This window comes from Sphaerodactylus townsendi, linkage group LG04 (genome assembly GCF_021028975.2).
Source record: "Sphaerodactylus townsendi isolate TG3544 linkage group LG04, MPM_Stown_v2.3, whole genome shotgun sequence".
NCBI lineage: Eukaryota > Metazoa > Chordata > Lepidosauria > Squamata > Sphaerodactylidae > Sphaerodactylus > Sphaerodactylus townsendi.
The window spans coordinates 8823444-8846444 of NC_059428.1; the positions used below are offsets into that span (position 1 = coordinate 8823444).

Sequence of the window (23001 nt, forward strand, 5' to 3'; positions counted from 1 at the left end):
CAGGTTAAATTGCCGGGTTGGCACTTTGCGATAAATCAGTGGGTTTTGGGTTGCAGTTTGGGCACTCGGTCTCGAAAAGATTCGCCACCACTGCTCTAGCCAGCTCTGCACATCAAGGGGATCTCTGATGTGAGCTTGCTGGAGAGGAAAACGCTTTGCTGCTGTCCTTGTTATCTTTTTCATTTCCTGACACTGGTCCCTCCCGGCCATTGGTCATTTTCCAGGGGGCCGAAACCAGGAAACGCTCCCCGACTCTCAGCAGCCAGTTCAAGCGGTCTCTGGAGCTGTTGATGCGAACGCTCAGTGTCTGTCAGCCGTTCTTCGTCCGCTGCATCAAACCCAATGAGTACAAGAAACCGATGGTGAGTCATGTCTTGCTTTCACCTTGGCCCAAAATTTGTTTCTATTTGGGGGGGGGTTTACAAACAGAGGCAGCCCCTACATCTGCCAGCAGCATCTAGAAATCTCGCCCTTGTCGTGCAAGTGTCTTGTTCCTTTCTTTAAAGATGGTTTGGTTTGGAAGAAAGGTAATTCAAGAAGGATATTGACAAGCTGGAACGGGTCCAGAGGACGGTAGCCAAAATGGTAAAAGGTCTGGAATCCTTGCCCTACGAAGAGAGGCCTAGTTGTAGTCCACTGATGTTATGGACTACAATTCCCATCAGCCCCTGCCAGCATGGCCAATTGGCCATGCTGGCGGGGGCTGATGGGAATTGTAGTCCATAACATCTGGAGTGCCAAAGGTTCGCCACCACGGGTATATCATTTCAGAAATTTTAAAATATATATTTTTATTACTCGAAAGTTTGTGTACGTGGGGACATGGGGAGGAGTTTGTATGGGGACTATAGAGATGATTCCCTGGAGGCAGTGTGGTGTAGTGGTTAAGAGCAGGTGGATTCTAATCTGGGGATCTGGGTTCGATTCTCACCTCTACCTGAGCCAGACTCTTATCTGGTGAACCGATTTGTTTCCTCCTCCTCCAACATGAAGCCTGCTGGGTGACGCAATAGTTCACAAGCTATCTCTGAACTCTGCTGTCAATCTTTACCTGCCTCACAGCAGTCTATTGTGGGAGAGGAAGGGAAGGAGTTTGTAAGCCCCTTTTAAATTCTGTGGGTATAATCAAACTCCTCTTCTTCTCCCACACTTGAATATATTATCTTTTGTGGTTTAACCGCGCAGTATTTTGCAGTCCGCTTAGCTGCAAACGGTGACCAGTCCCTCTGAAACTTCTGACATATACGGAACAAATAAAGGACAGGATGGGAAACTAGACTTGGGAACCGACTGTAAGTCGATGTTAGAACACAACATGCTTCCCCTGGGATTTTTTCGCCTGAGGTCAGAAAGAGAGAATGCTGATGGTAGCAACAGGAAACAAGATTGCAGGAAACCGGAGGGCAGTGGAAAGATCTTGCCTTTGTTGTTATGCTACATGTACTGTGAAGCTGCCTTATATAAAAAAAGGAAATTAAACAGAACGAAAGAAAGAATAGAAAAAAAAATATTGCATGTGTTGTTTTAGCCAGCTCTTGTTCACGTGCTTTTCATCCCTGACAGGAATCATCCCTAGTGCCCACGGTGGTTTCTGGACTGGCCGATGTGTGACAATGTGTTTAAAAAAATGGCAAGCTGCCGTTGGTGGTCACATGACACCGTGCAGGCCCCCCGGCCTGTTGATTTCGTGGATACATTCCAGAATTCCCAAGTACACAGCCGGGCTGGGTGTCGCCACAAAATGGCCGCTGCAGGAGGCAGAGCCGGCACAAAATGGTTGCTGCAGGAGGCGCAGAGCCGCACAAAATAGTCACTGCAGGAGGCAGAGCCACAAAATAGCTGCTGGAGTAGCAGAGCCACCAAAATGGCTGCTGCAGGATAGCGGAGATGCCACAAAATGGCTGCTGCAGGAGGCAGAGCCATCTGCAACCATTGCCCCCATTTAATCCTCTTGAGTAGCGCTGTGGTGCTGCACTTTCCTGCTGACAACTGCAGCCACCGGAGCTTGCACGCCGACTCCTCAGCCCAAGCGCTCTGGAGCACCAGGCATGCTGGGGGGCTCGGCTCAGCCGCTCTTGCCCTGGGGTTACATAGTCCCCCAGCCCAGCAGGTGAGCCATGATACTGCCCCAGGAGTTGACCCTTTGCGCCACTATGGCCACCACTCCCCGACCCAGGCAGCTCCACGCCTGGCTGGGGTATTGTTTACCTTGGCTGCCCCCAGCTAAGAGCTCTTCCCCCAAAGCCTGGCCCCTTCTCCCAAACACTCCTGCGCGACAGGCTGCTTGGAGCAGCTCTGGGCTGGGGAGGCGTGCAGGCGCAGCAGAGCGTTCCAGAGGCAGTGAGCAGCCGCCCACCTGGTCACAGCAGCCTAGATCAGCCCAGCTGGTGTCAGGCAGAGGAGGGGCAAGTGTGGCGCGCACGATGCTGTGGCGGCGCAGCCTGAAGGGAGCAGCCAGGCCAGGAGCCTCGCGACTCAGATGAGATGCATTTGGTGGGCCCATAGCAAAAGCGCGTGATGTCCCAGCTCCATGGAAGGGCGTGGGCTTATTTTGCACCTCGCCCAGTAGCACCCGGGGTCAATTGTCCCCCATGTCCCTCGGGCAGATACGCTACTGCTGTGGTCCCATTTGGCTCGACTACTGATCTCAAAGTCTCCTCTCTGCAGTTGTTTGATCGAGCTCTTTGGCGTCCGTCAGCTGAGATACCGGAATGATGGAAACCATCTCAGGATCCGGCGAGGGGCTGGCTACCCCATCCGCTATACTTTGTGGAGGTTGTGGATCGGTATCGTGTTCTCATGCCAGGGTGAAGCCGGCATATAAACAGGTATATGAAGGATTGGAGCACCTTCCTTATGAGGAGGCTGCAGCGTTTGGGACTCTTTAGTTTGGAGAGGAGACGTTCGAGGGGGGATATGATTGAAGTCTATAAAATTATGCATGGGGTAGAAAATGTTGACAGAGATAAAATTTTCTCTCTTTCTGACAATACTAGAACCAGGGGGCATCCATTGAAAATGCTGGGGGGAAGAATTAGGACTAATAAAAGGAAACACTTCTTCACACAACGTGTGATTGCGTTCTGGAATCTGCTGCCACAGGAGGTGGTGATGGCCACTAACCTGGATAACTTTAAAAGGGGCTTGGACAGATTGATGGAGGAGAAGTCGATCTATGGCTACCAATCTTGATCCTCCTTGATCTGAGATTGCAAGCGCCTTAGCAGACCAGGTGCTCAGGAGCAGCAGCAGCAGAAGGCCATTGCTTTCGCAACCTGCATGTGAGCTCCCCAAGGCACCTGGTGGGCCACTGCGAGTAGCAGAATGCTGGACTAGATGGACTCTGGTCTGATCCAGCAGGCTTGTTCTTATGTTCTTATGTTCTTGGGTATACATTTTGTTCATGTGTCTATTTACTGGCTGGGACTGAAAGTGGATCAAAGGATATTACATACACACAACGAAGCAATACAATTAGGATTACAGTAAATTAGGGAACGATATGAACAACAAACTGTGTAACGCGGTGTACTATAAACAGTAAAAGGTTAAGGTGCAAGCATCGGGTCATTACTGACCCATGGGGGTGACATCACATCATGGCGCTACTTCAGGCAGGCTTGGTTTTACGGGTGGTTTGCCTTGGCTTTCCCCATTTGTCCACACACTTTGGTGCCAGCAAGCTGAGTAGTTGCGCCGCCCGCATTGGTCACCGTTGAATTCAGATCATCTTCAAGGTGTGGTGTTGACCTTTAAGGCCTTACGCGGCCTGGGACCCTCATACCTTCGGGGACCGCGACTACCCCATATGTCCCGGGTGGAAGCCTCTTCATGCGTTCAGCAGAGGCCAATCTACTGGAGATCCCTGGCCCCTCAATGGCCGTTGGCCTCCCACTCGGGCCAGGGCCTTTACGTTTCTGGCACCAGCCTGGTGGAACACTCTACCACCAGCTGTCCGGCCCTGCGGGACCTTGGAGAGTTCTGCAGGGCCTGCAAAACCCATTTGTTCCACCGGCCTTTGGAGTGCCCCAAAGGCAGTGCGCTCCTGCCACCACCCTGAACCGGTTCTTTAAAAGGTGACAATCTGGTCACCTTTACTCAACCCGCGGATTTTTGAAGATCACTAAACCAGCAATTCTTTAGCGTAGCCTTCGGTTGGAGCCACTCCTGAATGAATGGCCACGCAGGAGATGCTTTATTTCTCTCCCTTCCCCTGTTCACTGTAAGTTCCTAGCTGTCCCCACTCAGGGAGATCCACCTGCCTATCACTCTGTGCAGGTCACCCAACAGTTTGTGGGCAAAGTTCCTCAAGCACATTTTCTCCCCATGGCAGCAAGTATGCCCAATACAGAAGAACACTTTAGTTATTGTATTGTCGAAGGCTTTCACGGACAGAATCACTGGGGTGTTGTGGGGTTTCTGGGCAGTGGTGGGATCCAAAAATTTTAGTAACAGGTTCCCATGGTGGTGGGATTCAAACCGTGGTGTAGCGCCAACGGGGCTGGGCGGGGCACGACGGGGGCGTGGCCGGGCAATCCATGGGCGGGGCTGTGGCAAGGATGCAGCCGCTGCGCCAGTCCTTGGGCAGGAAACAAATGCACGCAGGCGCAGGCTGCCACGCACGCCGGTGCACCTCCTGCTAGACTGGTTCAAGTTCTGCCCGTTACTGTTGAGAGGAGGGGCATAGCTAAGGCCAAAATCACGTGGCAAAATCACCCATTAGTAACCCCCTCTCGGCACACACAAATAATTAGTAACCTACTCTCGGGAACCTGTCAGAACCTGCTGGATCCCACCACTGGGTGGCTGGATATATCTGGAATTACAACTGGTAGGCAGACTATACAGAACAGATCCCCTGGGAAAACGGACTGGTTCAGAAATTGGTCCCCCAGGCATTATGCCTTGCTGAAGTCCCTCCCCCCCCAAACCCTGCGTTCCCCTAGCTCCGCCCCCAACATCTCCAGGAACTTCCCAGCCCAGAGTTGGCAACCCTAGTAGATGGCAGGTATCAAAATTACGCTTTCTTCTCCCAAAATTCAGAAAAGTTGAACTCTTAAACTCTGTCTATTTGTTTACGTGTCCGTTCATTCTTTCATCTGCGGGGATTACCTTTGAAGTTCTGAATTTGTTATTTTTTTTTGCACGTTCATTTTACCCTTGGGTATTAAACGGTCTGCTTATAGAGAGGATAGATTGGAAGACAGAAAACCTGTGTGTTAGGGACACCTGTCCCTAAAATCTAATTAAGGTATGAGGTAGCTTAATTCTCATGAACTGTTTTTTTTTAATCCCACAAATCTCTTTCTTCTAGGGAGATCTTCGTGGAACGTGCCAGCGTATTGCAGAAGCTGTTTTGGGGAAAGACGACGATTGGCAGATCGGCAAGACAAAGATTTTCTTAAAGGTAAGAGGGCATCAAAACTATGGCCCTTTCCTCAAACGTAGGGATGTAAGACGTATCCTGCTGAATCAGACCGGTGGACCTTCCAGTCCAGCTTCTTGTCCAACCAGTTCCTCTGGAGGTCCAACAGCAGAGGATGGAGGCTGAGGCCATCATGAGGATCTAAGAATAGCCCTGCTGGATCAGACCAGTGAAGGTCCATCTAGTCCAGCCTCCTGGCTCACACAGTGGCCATCCAATTCCTCCGGAGGTCCAACAACAGGGTGAAGAGGCCAAGGCCTTCAGAAGAACCTAAAATGAGCCCTGCTGAATCAGACCAGTGGATCTTCTAGTCCAGCCTCCTATCTCTCATAGTGGCCAACCAATTCCTCTGGAGGTCCAACAACAGGGTGGCCAAGGCCTTCATAAGAACTTAAAATGAGCCCTGCTGGATCAGACCAGTGGACCTTCTCGTGCAGCCTCCTGTCTCTCATAGTGGCCAACCAATTCCTCTGGAGGTCCAACAACAGGGTGAAGAGGCCAAGGCCTTCAGAAGAACCTAAAATGAGCCTAAAATGAGCCTTCAGAAGAACCTAAAATGAGCCCTGCTGGATCAGACCAGTGGACCTTCTAGTCCAGCCTCCTGTCTCTCATAGTGGCCAACCAATCCCTCTGAAGGTCCAACAACAGGGTGTAGAGGCCAAGGCCTTCAGAAGAACCTAAAATGAGCCCTGCTGGATCAGACCAGTGGACCTTCTAGTCCAGCCTCCTGTCTCTCATAGTGGCCAACCAATCCCTTTGGAGGTCCAACAACAGGGTGTAGAGGCAAAGGCTGCCAGAAGAACCTAAAAGGCCTTCAGAAGAACCCTGAACCCTCAGGGGGAGGGCAGTATATAAAACTAATAATAAATAAAAACTAATAATAAATAACAAATAACAAATAAAATGAGCCCTGCTGGATCAAACCAAGGTCCATCAGATTGTCTACTCCAGGGGTCTGCAACCTGTGGCTCTCCAGATGTTCATGAACTACAATTCCCATGCTGGCAGGGGCTGATGGGAATTGTAGTCCATGAACACGTGGAGAGCCACAGGTTGCAGACCCCTGGTCTACTCAGATTGGCAGTGTCCCTCCAGCATCTCAGGTGTCTTATCACTATCATTTTGCCTTTTCAACTGGAGATGCCGGGGATTGAACCTGGGACCTTCTGCATGCCAAGCAGAGACTTTTCTGCTGAGCCACGGACCCTGGCCCACTCAGCTGGGCGGTGTCGCAGGTGCAAGAGCCAGGTATGGCCCGGGCGCAGTTTCCCCTCTGCTAAGCAGAATGTGACAAAGTTCTGCGTCCCATTTTTCTTTATATACTTCCATCATCTACTCTTTTCCATATTCCATTCATCTTGCCTCTCCACGGCGCCTCCCAGAGGAACTGTTTGGAGTTCTTTAAGAAATCGTCTTCTGTAGATCAAGTTCCCTATTTATTGTTGTTCTAGTATAATCTGCGTGCTTCCGTTTAAACAGATCAGCAAATATACACAGTCAAACCAATACTAAAAAATCTGAGGCCAGCCAAGCCAAGGAAACATGGACTGTATATATAGTGACATCTTACGAGCAGCAGTGGCGTAGGAGGTTAAGAGCTCGTGTATCTAATCTGGAGGAACCGGGTTTGATTCCCAGCTCTGCCATCTGAGCTGTGGAGGCTTATCTGGGGAACTCAGATTAGCCTGTACACTCCCACACACGCCAGCTGGGTGACCTTGGGCTAGTCACAGCTTCTCGGAGCTCTCTCAGCCCCACTCACCTCACAGGGTGTTTGTTGTGAGGAGGGAAGAGCAAGGAGATTGTAAGCCCCTTTGAGTCTCCTGCAGGAGAGAAAGGGGGGATATAAATCCAAACTACTCCTCCTCCTCCTCCTCTTCTTCTTCTTCTTCTTCTTCTTCTTCTTCTTCTTCTTCTTCTTCTTCTTCTTCTTCTTCTTCTTCTTCTACAATGCTTTTGAGAATTTGTTACTAAGCACAGTCCCATTACGTTTCTTAGGTTGCCTAAGTGCCCTCATTGTATGTTTTGTTAGTACCTTTATATCCAGTTGAATATTACTAATAATATAATCACAATATATCTTGATGAATAATCTTTATGAACGGTGTATGAATTATCTATTGACTTTATACTCAAACTAATTGCATATACCAATTAGTTCATTGCCTGGTGTCACTTATATATACAGTCCATGTTTCCTAGGCTTGGCTGGCCTCAGATTTTTTAGCATTGCTTCTGTTTAAATGCAGCCTCATCTATTTCTTAGATAACAGTTCAGAATTCCTTGCCGGTGAGCATTATCAGAGCTGTGCAGCTGCCCAAACAGGAAATTGGGAAATGAGCGGTTCGAAAGGGCACGTCAGGGTGTGTTGAATCGCTGAGTTGGGAAAGAAAGCAGAGGGCAGAGAGTAAACCTCCTTAACTGAGTGTTCGTAAACCTGATATCTGGCAACTTCTTTATCTGAATTATAATTCGGAACCCTGGAGAAGTTTCTTTTTACTTTGCAGAAGTGTAAGGATTTGGGTCTGACCTAAGGTTGCCGCCCCTGGATTGGGAAATACCTGGAGATTTTTGGGGTGGAGCCGGAGGAGGGTATGATTTGAAGAAAAAGGAGGAGGAGGAGGAATTTGGATTTATATCCCACCTTTCTCTCCTGTAAGGAGACTCAAAGGGGCTTACAATAGTGTGACCAGACGTCCCGCTTTTGGCGGGACAGTCCCGCTTTTGACTAATTTGTCCCGTGGGGTTTTTAAAATGTCCCGATTTTTGGAAGGCTGCCACACTGCCTTCTGGGGCATTCCCCTTTTCAGGAGCGCCCCAGAAGGCAGCTGCAGCTGCAGGCCGTCAAGACTGCCTCTAGGCCCCCTGTGATGGGAAACAGGTTTGGCAAGGCAGCAGCTCCTGCGCTAGGTCAAGACTGCTCTCTGGGGTGCTCCGTTTCCAGCCCTATGGACAGGGTGGGAAACAGAGGCGTAGCAGTCCCCGCGCTGCATGGTGTGCAGCTTTGTGCTGTGAAAATCTGTCACCTTGAAGCTGTGTTCCTTTCTCACCACAACAGACACCCTGTGAGGTAGGTGGGGCTGAGAGAGTTCTGAGAGAACTGTGACTAGCCCAAAGTCACCCAGCAAGAATGTAAGAGTTCAAAAACACATCTGGTTCACCAGATAAGAGTCCGCTGCTCAGGTGGAGGAGTGGGGAATTAAGCCCAGTTCTACGGATTTGAATCCACCTGCTCTTAACCACTACACCATGCTGGCTCACCATGCTGAGAGGGGAGGAACTTCACTGGGTTATAATGCCACAGAGTTCACCTTCCAAAGTGGTCATTTGCTCCAGGAGAGTTGATCCCTGTTGCCTGGAGATTGGGTTGTAATCCCAGGAGATCTCCAGCTACCCCCTGGGGATTGGCAACTGCTGCTGTGGGGAGAGGATGGGAAGGAGCTTGTAAGCCGCCTTGAGTCTCCTTACAGGAGAGAAAAGGGGAGTATAAATCCAAACTCTTCTTCTCCTCCTTCTTCAAACGAGTCCTGGCTCTCAGAATTTTTACGATCTGATCTCCCAAAAAGCTTTGAGAGCATCTACTTCAGGGGGTATGGGGGAAATGCGTCATCCAGGTGCCATTTTGCTTATCTAAGACAGTCCCATAGAGATCCTGTTGGCCCAATTGGGCACTATATGTCTGGGATTGCCAGCACTACTTTGGCAAATGATGGAGGATTTGAGATGATCTCTGGGACAGGTGATATTTGGGGAGGATGTGACATCACTTCCAGGTGAATGCAAGTCCACTTCAGTGTAATATTTCAGCGTTGCCAATAATATTTTCTCTCACACTGTACCCTTTTGTTGTGTTTTATCACTTCCAGGTGACGTTCTGGGAATTTCCTAATTTGTACAGTAAAGACCTTAGGAAATTCCTAGAGCATCCCTATGCCTAGAGCATCTCTAATTTGTACAGTAAAGAGACCTTGGGAAGTTCCTAGAGCATCCCTATGCCTAGAGGCATCTCTAATTTGTACAGTAGGGCATAGGAATTCCTAGAGGCATCCTATGCCTAGAGCCATGGTGTGAACGCTTTGGCACTCCAGATGTTATGGACTACAATTCCCATCAGCCCTTGCCAGCATGGCCAATTGACCATGCTGACAGGGGCTGATGGGAATTGTAGTCCATAACATCCTGGAAGTGCAAATTCCTAACCTAAACACCCTAATTTGTACAGTAAAGACCTTAGGAAATTCCTAGAGCATCCCTATGCCTAGAGCATCTCTAATTTGTACAGTAAAGACCTTAGGAAATTCCTAGAGCATCCCTATGCCTAGAGCATCCCTAATTTGTACAGTAAAGACCTTAGGAAATTCCTAGAGCATCCCTATGCCTAGAGCATGTCTAATTTGTACAGTAAAGACCTTAGGAAATTCCTAGAGCATCCCTATGGAGGCCTTCCCCCCCCCTCTCATTCCACCATTTCTTGAGGGCGGGCAACTGGGATCAAGGACAGGGCTATCTACATCCATGCCCAGATGCATTTATAAGTCAGAGGCCAAAAGTAATTTCGGTTCTTCCTGCTTCATCATCCCTTTGAATTCAGGAGCTGGCCAATGCTTCCTTTTGAAATTTCAAAAAGCTCCCAGGTTAGGGGGCCAACTCTGGGTTGGAAAATTTGTTGCGATTTTGAGGTGGAGCCTCGGGCGTTTTCCCACTTACCTTCTGCCCCGAGCTACTGTAGGCAAGTAGCGCGGGGTCCCCCGGCACTCCCCACTGCAGGGGCGGCGACAACGCAGCCGCCCGGACGCTGCCGCTGTCGCATCCCCTCAGCGCGCGTAATTCCTGGCGCTCTTCCAAACGGCGCCTTTTGATGACCCCGCGCAGAGCAGAGCACGGGGTTGTGGGGAAGCCCGGGCACGCGCCAGAAATGACGCGCGTTGCTCTCAGGCATACAGGGGGTCGTGGCTAGTGGGGAAACGCCCCTAGAGAGAAGTGGTGGTTTGGGGAGGGGATAGACCTTGGCAGGGAATGCTGTCATAGAGGCCACCCTCCCAAAGCAGCCATTTTCTTTAAGGGAATTGATCGAAAGCTGCTACTTTTTCGAGAGTAACTGATCCACCAGGTGATCCCCTAACCGCCACCCCCTTGGAGGTGGGCAACCCTTTGACCCATATGTCTTCCCATTCCATTGTAAAATGGAAAAACTGACATTTACGTACCGTCCGCTGAGGTGGTCTTCTTCTCCCTGCTGTTCGGCTGCTATCTAGAGGAAACGTCCATGTTCTTTTTCCCTCAGGATCACCATGATATGCTCCTTGAGATTGAGAGGGACAAGGCCATAACGGACAAAGTGATCCTCATCCAGAAGGTGGTCCGTGGATTTAAGGACAGGTAGGAAGAAAGACTGGAACGCAGCATGCGGGCTTCAGGTGACCGGTTTTCGCTCGTGTTTCTTGACATGAAGTTGTTGTGGGCCACGTGGAGTGATGAGGTCGGGCCAAGGAACATGGGTCACTAGAGCAATGGAATTATGCCTCACAAGGTGGAACTATGGGAGATCCATTATTGGGAAGTTATAACTGTCTATGCCACAGGTGTCAAACTCGTGGCCCTCCAGATGTTATGGAGTACAGTTCCCATCATCCTCTGCCAGCATCATGCTGGCAGGGGATGATGGGAATTGTAGTCGATAACTTCTGGAGGGCCGCAAGTTTGACACCTGTGGTCTATGCTATACAGCTTGTACTTACTAGATTTTTAAAAATAAATAAATAAATAAAATACTGCCAGGACACAAGCACCCTGACAGATTTTTAGTACTTCTAGGGCTGAATGGAAAGAAAGTAAAGTCTGAAACCCAGTGAACTGAATGAAGGTCGCTCTGTTTGTCTGCTAAGCTTTTTTTTTTTTTGAGGGCAGTGCTTAAAAAAGAAATTCAGTCTCTGGCCCAAGAGAAGTCCAGCTGGCCTTGGCCCAGGTCTGGTGGAATGCTCTGTCTGATGGCACCAGGGTCTTGCGGGATCTAATACAGTTCTGCAGGGCCTGTAAGATGGATACGGTTGAGGGTCTTGCGGGATCTAATACAGTTCTGCAGGACCTCTAAGATGGATACGGTTGAGGCAGCAACAGTCAACATCTCTGGCCTCGCTCCCTCACCATCCCCCTGCTGCCCCCTGGGGGTAAATTTTTCCCATCCTCCCCCTATTTTAAGATTATTCTGAGCTCTTTGGAAATAAGATATTTTTCGCCATCTTGATTGTATTGGCGAGCATAGATTTTAAATCAGATTTACAATATTTATAGTTTTATTGTGTGCTACGTTGTTTACGAATTATCGTGAACCACCCCGAGGCCAAAAGAGAAAGGGCAGTATAGAAATTTAATTAAATAAATAAAATTAACAATTAATTTAATAAAAATGAATTGAACGGAAGGAAGGAAGGAAGGAAGGAAGGAAGGAAGGAAGGAAGGAAGGAAGGAAGGAAGGAAGGAAGGAAGGAAGGAAGGAAGGAAGGAAGGAAGGAAGGAAGGAAGGAAGGAAGGAAGGAAGGAAGGAAGGAAGGAAGGAAGGAATGCAAAGAGGCTAATGGCAGTTTCTTTTCAGGTCCAATTTCTTGAAAGTGAAGAATGCAGTTTTGATGATTCAGCGGAACTGGAGGGGACATAATTGTCGGAGAAATTATGGTGCGGTAAGTAAATGCACAGAGTCAGAACACTGACTTCTCTGTAGATCGGATATGGTCACTTTGACTGGCAGCAGCTGTTCAGAATCAGAGGCCCTGCCTCTTTTTCATTATTATAATGTATTATTTTTCCACTGAATTAAAACTTAGTGCAGAAAAAGAAAAAAAGAGGGAAAATAAAATAATAAATAGATTGACATTAATAAATAGTTGAACTTAAAAAAATACCAATTACAATTCCAAATATAATGAAAAAGGAGGAAAAAATAAGCTTATATTGATTTAACAATCCCTTCATACTAGCATGCTTGTTAAAAACTAATTTGTTACACCCATAAGGCGTAGCTGGGACAAACTGTGCCCAGTGCAGACTGTGTTTTTTCCGGCCCTCCCTCCCACAGCCCACCGAGCCCCCCTCCCCCGCGGCATACACACCCTGCCCCCTTCCCACACTTACCTACGTTCCTTTTCTATTTCTAGTACTTTTTGAGGCTGAAAAAAGCGGCCTCTTCACAGTTCAGGGGAAAAACTGCCTGACGAACTATACTTCCCAGGAGACCTTGTGAGCCCCAAGGTCTCCTGGGAACTGTCATTCCTCAGGCAGTTTTTAGCCTGAACTGTAAATAGGCCACTTTTTTCAGCCTCAAAAAGTACTTAAAAAAGAAAAGGAACGTACGTAAGTGTGGAAAGGGGGGCGGGGTGTGTTTGTGCCACGGGGGGCGGTGCGGGGGGCGGCGCAGGGAAAAGGGGGAGGGCCCGGGGTGATTTTCCGCCCCCAGGCGTGCACCTGGTGCACGACGCACCCCCTGCTTCCTTGGCGCTTTGCCACTGGTTACACCTCCACCTAGTCAGTGGAAGATGGTGGACCAACCTGGAGGTTGGCAATCCTAACTCAAATCCATGAGAAACCCACCCTCTCTCCCACACTGCTGGTTGTCCTTTCCCTGCTATCTCCAATTGCCTTTCTCCCTTTTCCCTGCTTCCTTCCTTTCCTGCAACCTCCAAGAATCCTAGAAACATCTCTCCTGTCTATGCATGGCCCCACTGTGCAGATTTTTCAATCCTCACTCAAACCAGCCTAGTTAAGAATTCTGTTGAATGATGCTGTTGTATAGATGCCCAGATAATACTGAAAGAACGCATACATTCTTCAGTGAAAACTCAGCAGGAAGAAACCAAAAAGAGTACAAAAATCAACGCTCTTAGGTATAGTTCACACACAGGGGATGCAAAATCAAAATGGGGATATTCAGTTAGAACAGTGGTTCTCAACCTGGGGGTCGGGACCCCTTTGGGGGTCGAACGACCCTTTCACAGGGATCGCCTAAGACTCTCTGCATCAGTGTTCTCCATCTGCAAAATGGAAAAATGTTAGGGTTGGGGGTCACCACAACATGAGGAACTGTATTAAAGGGTCGCGGCATTTGGAAGGTTGAGAACTGCTGAGCTAGAACTTGTGAAAGGTTGTGATAACGTCCCTAACGTAAGTGACACACATCCATAAACTCTTTTTCTTTTACAGATGAGGATTGGTTTCCTGAGACTGCAGGCTCTCTACCGCTCCAGAAAACTCCACAAGCAGTACTACATGGCTCGCAAGCGCATCATCGAATTCCAAGCCAGATGTCGGGGTTTCTTAGTGCGTCAGGCTTTCCGCCATCGTCTCTGGGCTGTCTTCACTATCCAGGCCTATGCCAGGGGTATGATCGCTCGTCGCCTGTTTAAGCGCTTGAAGGGCGAGGTGGGTGTCCCAGCAGTTTACCATACATCCAAATATAAAGTCTCAACATAAAAAAATCCTTTTACACAGCTGTGGTAACTCTGAATATTATTGGGGGGGGCAGGTGTGTCAGCATTTGCTGGGAGTCAGTTTTCTGAATCCAACCTTTCCCCCCCTCCCAGCTTCTTTCCCAGATGTGGGGGGGGGGGGAAGGCACAGGTTTGTCTGTTCCTGTCCAGGGACAAAACCAGCTTGGAGGCAGCATTTATTTTTGTATAAAACTATACAACCCACCCCCACCTCATCCTGCTACTACTGAAACTTAGATCTTCCCCTTGAATACATTAGAGAAAAATAATAGTCATTTTCACTGGCTCTAAATTATTCCTCAGTTCTATTCCCCTTCCACCTAACCAGCACTGGCGGATGGATGCTGCCGCAGGAGGTGGTGATGGCCACTCACCTGGATAGCTTTAAAAGGGGCTTGGACAGATTGAGAAGTTGATCTATGGCTACCAATGTTGATCCTCCTTGATCTGAGACTGCAAATGCCTTAGCAGACCAGGTGATCGGGAGCAGCAGCAGCAGAAGGCCATTGCTTTCACCTCCTGCCTGTGAGCTCCCAAAGGCACCTGGTGGGCCACTGCGAGTAGCAGAGTGCTGGACTAGATGGACTCTGGTCTGATCCAGCTGGCTTGTTCTTATGTTCTTATGTTGTTGAATTAAACGGACTGCTTGTCAATTGACTGCATAGCTGGACCATTCAAACTATGGTCAACAGCATTAAGAACATAAGAACATAAGAACAAGCCAGCTGGATCAGACCAGAGTCCATCTAGTCCAGCTCTCTGCTACTCGCAGTGGCCCACCAGGTGCCTTTGGGAGCTCACATGCAGGAGGTGAAAGCAATGGCCTTCTGTGGCTGCTGCTCCCGAGCACCTGGTCTGCTAAGGCATTTGCAATCTCATATCAAAGAGGATCAAGATTGGTAGCCATAAATCGACTTCTCCTCCATAAATCTGTCCAAGCCCTTTTTAAAGCTATCCAGGTGAGTGGCCATTATACGAGATTGGTCCATTCAAGACTGCGTAATCAACTCTGAAACTCGTCCCTTCAAGATCGTGTGACTGCATAGTTGGTGCGTTCTGGATTGCATAGTTGTGGTCCATTCAACGCTGCATGGCCAGTCGGGTGTATAGTCCACTTAGTCTATCGTCTGTACAAGCAGTCTATTCAGAACTGCGTAGCTTATCCATTCAGCACTTCGTTGGCACTTCGTTGCATAACTGGTCCATTCCACCTACACAAACTGTCCGGTGAAGCTGTGTTTTTGAATTCATTTTCTCAGTATCATCGGCGTCTGGAAGCAGAAAAACTGCGACTAATGGAAGAGGAGCGGCTCAGGAAGGAAATGAGTGCAAAGAAAGCCAAAGAGGAAGCTGAAAAGAAACACCAAGTGGGTCAATACCTCCCCCTGCCCCATATCTTTGCCAAACTTGGTTTCTGCAGTTGTGGTCATTTCAGACCCTGTTCAGATAATACTAGCAGTAAAGCCCGTTGCACAAACAAACGCAACGGGTTCTAGGACACTGTTGGTAGGTTAATGATGCTCACTGAGGCAGCCAACTCCTCTTGCGTTTCTCCTCTCTTGAATATTGCAAAACTCAAAACTTGCATTTATTCAAGCCGATTCTGTTCAAATTCAGGTTGCGGTCCAAGGGAAAAGAGAGAAGCTTACTCTAAAGAATTCTTTCCCTATCACAAGTGGCCAGCTGATCCGACATCATGTATATGGAAGTATGAGGAGAAACATGTGACTCTGAAAAGAATGGGAAGGAATAAATGACACACAAAGAGGAGGGGTCAGAGGCAGAGGTGGGATCCAGCAGGTTCCCACAGGTTCCCGAGAGTAGGTTACTAATTATTTGTGTGTGCCGAGAGGGGGTTACTAATGGGTGATTTTTCCCACGTGATTTTTGCCTTAGTTACGCCCCTCCTCTCAGCAGTAGCGCACAGAACTTGAAGCAGTCTAGCAGGAGGTGCACCGGCGTGCGTAGCAGCCTGCGCCTGCGTGCATTCGTTTCCCACCCAAGGACCGGCGCAGCGGCTGCATCCTTGCCACAGCCCTGCCCAGCAATGCCCCACCCTCGGAATGCCCTCCCACGCCCCCGTCGTGCCCCGCCCAGCCCCATTGGCGCTACGTCACAGTTTGAATCCCACCACCATGGGAACCTGTTACTAAAATTTTTGGATCCCACCACTGGTCAGAGGGCATTTCCCAGGTTAAGACAAAGGGAGACTTCCCATTGAAGGAAATAACATTTATATACACACAAAGTGATGTAGCAGCCCCCTATGTCCAGGTCGACTGAGTGACCCGCTAACATGGGTTCTTACAGTGCTCCGACTTGGCTTTGGATTTGTCTGAGCACATCTGAGATTTCTCCATTGTGCCTGCGGAGTCTCCTTTCCACCCCGCACTGCAGGGAATAGCAGGATTTCACCAAGAAACATAATGGAAGAATACTACTTTGAGAGTTGGTGGACCCTTCTGCCTTGACCCTTTGAAAGGTGTCTGCCAGATATATTTTTGGTATAGGATATCTTTAAGTTAGATGAGGGACTGCTTCAGTTCAGTACAGTTTTTCAGGCCGCCATTTTGAGTCATCCTTGTGTTCCCATTAGGGGCACGTGTGTTACAGAGGTGGGATCCAGCAGGTTCTCACAGGCTCCCGAGAGTAGGTTACTAATTATTTGTGGGTGCTGAGAGGGGGTTACTAATTGGTGATTTTGCCATGTGACTTTTGCCTTAGTTACGCCCCTCCTCTCGGCAGTAGCGCGCAGAACTGGAAGCAGTCTAGCAGGAGGTGCACCGGCGTGCGTGGCAGCCTGCGCCTGCATGCATTCGTTTCCCGCCCAAGGACAGGCTCAGCGGCTGCGTCCTTGCCACAGCCCTGCCCAGGAATGCCCCGCCCCCAGAATGCCCGGCCACGCCCCCATCATGCCCCGCCCAGCCCTATTGGCGCTACGCCACAGTTTGAATCCCACCACCATGGGAACCTGTTACTAAAATTTTTGGATCCCGCCACTGGTGTGTTACATACAGCAGCAAAGATTTCAAAATGGTGGACCTATTTTGACAGGTAGGGCTGGAGCATGGGAGAACTGAGCCTGGGGCACATGTGTGCCCAGCGTCCCTGCCACGCCCCCACCCACCCACGCACTGGAATGCCCCCACCATGCACTGGAATGCCTCTGCCACACCCCCACACCGGCGCGCGCCTGGTGCATTGCGTGCACCTCTCGTCCCCTTGACTCAATGCCACTGCTGCCAGGTCCTACAACAAGAAATAATAGCGCCTCAAGATCTCACCTTGTGAGAACAGAGCCTCACAATTCTCTAAGGGGTTCTTTCTTTTATCTTTGGTTCTATCTTGAATTTCATTTATTCCTTGGCGCAATCCTTCTTTCCTAGGTGCGGCTGGCACAGCTAGCTCGGGAAGACGCTGAAAGGGAAGTAAAGGAAAAGGAGGAAGCTCGGCGGAAGAAAGAGCTGTTGGAGAGGATGGAGAAGGCCCGAAATGAACCAGTGAATGATTCTGAGATGGTGGACAAGATGTTTGGATTCTTGGGAACCACAGCTTCTTTGCCAGGCCAAGAAGGACAAGCGCCGAATGGATTTGAGGTAACAGGAAGGAGAATGGAACGTCTCAGCTAGCGTGGTCAGCAGCGTGGAAACATGATATCAAATGCTGTGTGGGCAAAATGTCTCCTAGCCTTTATCAGCACAAGCAAGTGAGATCAGGTAGTAGAGACAATGACGCCCTTAAATATTAGTTCCCCACATCTATCTTCAAAATGGGTTGAGCAAGTCTGACCAATTTGTGGCAGATATAATTTTGAGGTTATTCCTAACTAATTTCAGGTCCACTTGGAGTATAGCGATGTTAGATTTAGTTTAGAGTCATGGATCTGCCCAGTAGTGTGTGTGAGTGCAGTTTATAGAAACTTCCCAAGAGATAAATGTAAAAGGTAAAACTGACATTTATTCAAGCATCTCCAGTTCACAGCTTTGTTCCAGGAAAAAGGTAGATAGAAAGAAACCCTAGACTAAAGAGATTACTTTCCCTACGACACGTGGGCACAACTAACGCGCCATCACGTGTGTGCAGGTGAGAGGATGCTACAGTGGGAAAGCCCCACTGTGGCAGGCTGCCATTGACCATGCGCTCAGGTCAAAGGCTGGAACAGAAGTGAAACCAGCATGGGGAAGAAAGGAAGTTAGTGGGCGGTCTCCTGGCCCAGACAAGGAGGGCAAACAAGAGAGGCAACATCACAGTTAGAGTGAGATACACAGCACCCCCCAGTGTCCAGGCATGCAGAAGTAGCTTATTCCAACAAGCGATTCTAAGCATTATGTAAGGATTGAAGCGGACCATTTGAGCGCAGGTGTTTTCTACAAGCCAAAAGATTTATGTAATTTCCCCATTGCTGTTGTGACTGCAACATGGCTGGTTTCCCCACACCTTCCCTGCCTCAGTCGCCCTCCAGCAGCCTCCCACCTCAAGGGGATTTTTCAGTTTTTTCTTTTAATCAGCAATCCAACATCATTATAATATTATACACAATATGTATAGCAGGTTTTACCAAAATGGTCAAAGGTCTGGAATCCACTCCCTACGAGACTTAGGGAGCTGGGGATGTTTGGTGAAGAGAACATTAACAGGTGACATGATAGCCCTGTTTAGATATTTGAAGGGATGTCATGTCGAAGAGGGAGCAAGCTTGTTTTCTGCTTCTCCAGAGACTAGGACCAGGAGTCATGGGTTCAAGGTGAAAGAAAAACTTCCTGACCGTAAGGGCTATTCGACAGTGGAATGCACTACCTCAGTGTGTGGTGGAGTCTCCTTCTTTGGAGGTTTTTAAAGGTTGGATGACCATCTGTCGGGAGTGCTTTGACCGTGTGTTCCTGCATTGCAGGGGGTTGGACTTGATGGCCCTTGGGGTCCCTTCCAACTCTATGATTCTAGGTTCTCTGAATTTCCAGTTTTCATTTTTTAAATTAAGCCCTTTTTGTTGCAGAGATATAAAGGAAAAGGCATTGCTCTGCAACTGTTAGAGGCTCACTTTTTGTTCGTGGAAGCTGGGAACCCGAAAGACAACACCATAACAATATTCAATTGCCACCAATTTTTGCAAAGCACCGCACCTCACACTAGTAGCAGGGAGAGGAAATGGGGGCAGAGAAAATGGCTGCTGTGGGGGCAGGACTTCGTAGCAAAGCTGTTTTGGGAAAGATCAGAGAACAGCTGGGGAAACCCCAGAAGGTGCATGTATGTACCATGATGCTGTCAGCAGGCAGAAAAATAAAGATGCTTCCCAAATGGAATGGACCCAGGGCAAATAATCCCTGTGGAAAAGGTCACATTTCTGTCCTGCGGATCTGACCTGACCAGAGGTGGGATCCAGCAGGTTCTCACCAGTTCCCGAGAGTGGGTTACTAATTATTTGTGTGTGCCGAGAGGGGGTTACTAATGGGGTCTGCTTTTCCGTTAGAAATTCCATTAGGTCCGAAAATCATAAAGTCCTGTTGTTTCCTATGTGGCTGGTTAGCGAAGGTAGAAAACGGAATAAGTCTCCCTGTTGGGCTGTTTTAAAAACATGTTTTAGAAATATGGTAAAGTTCCTTGTTTAAGGAAAGTATCCTTCTTTTGCTTTCTAGAAACAAAATTAAGTATTTGAAAGTATTAAGTATTTGTCAGGCAGTCAATTAGAGGAGAAGTAGTTGTTTCTGTTGGCAGTAGACAATAGGACTTGCTAGAATGAGTTTAAATTATGGACAGAAAGATACCAGCTGGAAATGAGGAACTTTTTTTTACAGTAAGAGTTTTCTACAATAACAGAGAAATTATTAATGCCCCGCCCCCGGAATGCCCGGCCACGCCCCCGTCGTGCCCTGCCCAGCCCCATTGGCGCTTCGCCACTGTTTGAATCCCATCACCTTGGGAACCTGTTACTAAAATTTTAGGATCCCACCACTGGACCTGACCCTTGTTACTTCTTAAATCCAGTTGCAAATTCAGACATCAGTGCCTAAATTAGAACTCCAAATCGAATCCAACTGGCTTATTCTGATGGTTTCTCATCTTCTCATCAAGGATCTTGAGAGGGCTCCAAAGGAGTTGGAGGAAGATGACCTGGACACAGCCTTACCCTTGCCAGAGGAAGAGGAGGAGGATCTCTCCGAGTACAAATTTGCCAAATTTGCTGCCACATACTTCCAGGGCACAACCACGCACACGTATATCCGGCGCCCTCTCAAACAGCCGCTCCTGTACCACGAGGACGAGGGAGACCAGCTGGTGAGGGAAATGGGCAGATTTATTCAGAACCTGCATAGAAAAGTCAAAGGAAATGTAATCTGGGTTGTATGCAGGGGCGTACCGCGCAGGGGGACATATGAGGTCAAATGTCCCCGGGCTGCGGCCATATAGTCATGTGGGGGCGCCCCGACACCCCTCCTCCTCCCTGCTGGGTCCATATACAAAATGTTTTGTCATGGTGGGGGAGGGCAGCCGCCCATGCAGGGGCGGAGTGGAAAATACAGATTTTGCACCAGGCTACATTTTCCCTAGATACGCCTCTGGTTGTATGTATCGGATCATGGAATCATGCCTGATTCTGAGGACTGCCCGTTGAATGTGGGCTGTCTGAAGTTCCCCACCTCTCTATTCATGTTTTCCTCTGAGGCAATGATTCCCAACCCTGGGGACTGGGGACCCCCAGCAGGGCAGAGGGACACAGGGTCATTGCATCTGCGAATCCACGTACATACTAAGCATCATTGTTTTGATCTTTTTGTCATTCGTTATTTTTTCAATCAACCAGATACTAATATTAAAAACATTATCACATTGGGGAGGGGGGTGTCTCGGCTTGCCGATGCTCCAGTCGGGGCAGGGATTCCCGAAACATAAATTCTGTTGCTCACGACCACTTGGGAAAAAGTTATGATGGCTGAGTCACTATGTCACTTCTAGAAAAAAAGCCCAGAAGTGACACAGAGTAACTCTAGGGCCGTTTCTGCACAGCCAATTGCAGTGTTGTGCTGTCTGTGGGCCTTTCCCCACTCTCTTCCATCCCCCCTATGCAGCTCGCTGCTCTCAGCGCGCGGCATCTGTGGCGTGCGCCTGGGCGTCCCCACGAGCGCGGGGTCATCAAAAGGCACCGTTAAGAAGAGCGCCAGGGATGCCGCGCGCTGAGGGGGTGCGACAGCGGCAGCGTCAGGCCGGCTGCGCTGTCGCCGCCCCTGTCGTGGAGAGTGCCGGGGGACCCTGCACTACTCTCCTCAAGTAGCGCGGGGCTTAAGGTAAGTGGGGAAAGGCCCTGTGTTACTGGCAACGCTACAGTTCACATGGGCAGGCGCTCCGTAGACAGGTAGTGCATTGGCTGAATCCCGGCACTTCGCCCAGCTGCGCTTTGCAAACAGCGTTCTTTTTTCCCCAGAGTAGACGTCACGGGCGTTTGGCGCCAGGATTGGCCAGTGTGGGCCACCATTGTGGGGGCGGGCTTTGCGGCACTGATTCCTGATGGGCACTTTACACGATGCCAACTGCAGAGTGCTGTTGTTGAAAGGACACGCTGAGTGAGCAACTTTCGAATAAACGGTTGTGGGCCCGCTGGAGCGTTGCTGCATCGCTGCAGCATCATTTCTGCAGCGACAGCCATGCGAACTCCCCGCCAATAATGCTGTTTTTACTGTCCTTTTACCAGATTTTTCGGCCCGTGCGGAAACGGCCCTGGGATCACTTCCACCCATCCATTTGAAAGTAAAAATACATTTTGGCATAAATGCTCTTTTATCCAAGTACCATGTTCAATAATGCACAAAGGCATTTTGACAAAGGCAGTACATAAAAATGAACGACAATCCTCATATTCATTCAGGACTATATTTCTAATGCAGAATCGTGCAATTTTCTTGACTGCCGCACCTCAGCTGACTGTACTAACATCTTTTTCTGAGGCAGAGCATAGCGATGGCAGCCCTTCTTGTGAACAAAGAGTTTCTTTGTCGCCTAACTATAGGCAGCCCTGGCAGTGTGGATTACGGTTCTTCGCTTCATGGGGGACCTTCCTGAACCAAAATACCACACAGCGATGAGCGACGGCAGCGAAAAGATTCCAGTGATGACCAAGATTTACGAGACTCTCGGGAAGAAAACGTACAAGAAGGAGCTCCAAGCCTTACAAAGTGAAGGAGAGGTAAGAATCCTGGTGGCAAAAGAATTGTTTCGGTTCTTGTTCAGTGATCAGTGTCAAGGAACGAAGAGTTTCCACCTCTGTTTTTATTACTAGTTCTCCCTCCAAAGATGAGTGTTTAGCTTAGTAGACTTCCTTCCACCAATCATTTTTTTTTGCCATCAAGTCTCAACTGAGCGGAGACGTCTGAGGGGGGATATGATTGAAGTCTATAAAATTATGCATGGGGTAGAAAATGTTGACAGAGAGAAATTTTTCTCTCTTTCCCACAATACTAGAACCAGGGGGCATCCATTGATAGTGCTGGGGGGAAGAATTAGAACTAATAAAAGGAAACACTTCTTCACGCAACGTGCGATTGGTGTTTGGAATATGCTGCCACAGGAGGTGGTGATGGCCACTAACCTGGATGGCTTTAAAAAGGGCTTGGACAGATTGATGGAGGAGAAGTCGATCTATGGCTACCAATCTTGATCCTCTTTGATCTGAGATTGCAAATGCCTTAGCAGACCAGGTGCTCAGGAGCAGCAGCAGCAGAAGGCCATTGCTTTCACCTCCTGCATGTGAGCTCCCAAAGGCACCTGGTTGGCCACTGCGAGTAGCAGAGTGCTGGACTAGATGGACTCTGGTCTGATCCAGCAGGCTAGTTCTTATGTTCTTATGAGTTATGGTGACCCCTAGTGGAGCTTTCAAAGCAGTAGATGTTTAAAGGTGGATTTGCCATTGCACGCCTCCATGTCATGCCCCTGGTATTCCTTGGAGGTCTCCCATCCAAATACTTGCCAGGGTGTAACTGGTCCAAGGTCACCCAAGGTCATCCAGCAACTTTCCATGGCAGACTGGAGATTCGAACCTGGGTTTCCCAGATCCTAGACCAACACCTTATCCGCTACACCCTATCAAACATGGTTCTATCCATTTC

At 49.0% G+C, this 23001-nt stretch overlaps 1 protein-coding gene across 1 annotated transcript in view; it reads left to right on the forward strand.

Annotated features, from left to right (window-relative positions):
* The first annotated feature begins 2711 nt into the window (after window positions 1-2711).
* MYO7A (myosin VIIA) overlaps window positions 2712-23001 on the forward strand; it is a 63927-nt gene continuing 43637 nt past the window's right edge. Inside the window, exons 1-9 of the mRNA XM_048494004.1 lie at window positions 2712-2828; window positions 5315-5407; window positions 10711-10805; window positions 12019-12103; window positions 13620-13838; window positions 15166-15273; window positions 17293-17502; window positions 19976-20179; window positions 21906-22082. Coding sequence (XP_048349961.1) covers window positions 2712-2828; window positions 5315-5407; window positions 10711-10805; window positions 12019-12103; window positions 13620-13838; window positions 15166-15273; window positions 17293-17502; window positions 19976-20179; window positions 21906-22082 — 1308 coding nt within the window. The remainder of the gene's footprint in view (window positions 2829-5314; window positions 5408-10710; window positions 10806-12018; window positions 12104-13619; window positions 13839-15165; window positions 15274-17292; window positions 17503-19975; window positions 20180-21905; window positions 22083-23001) is intronic.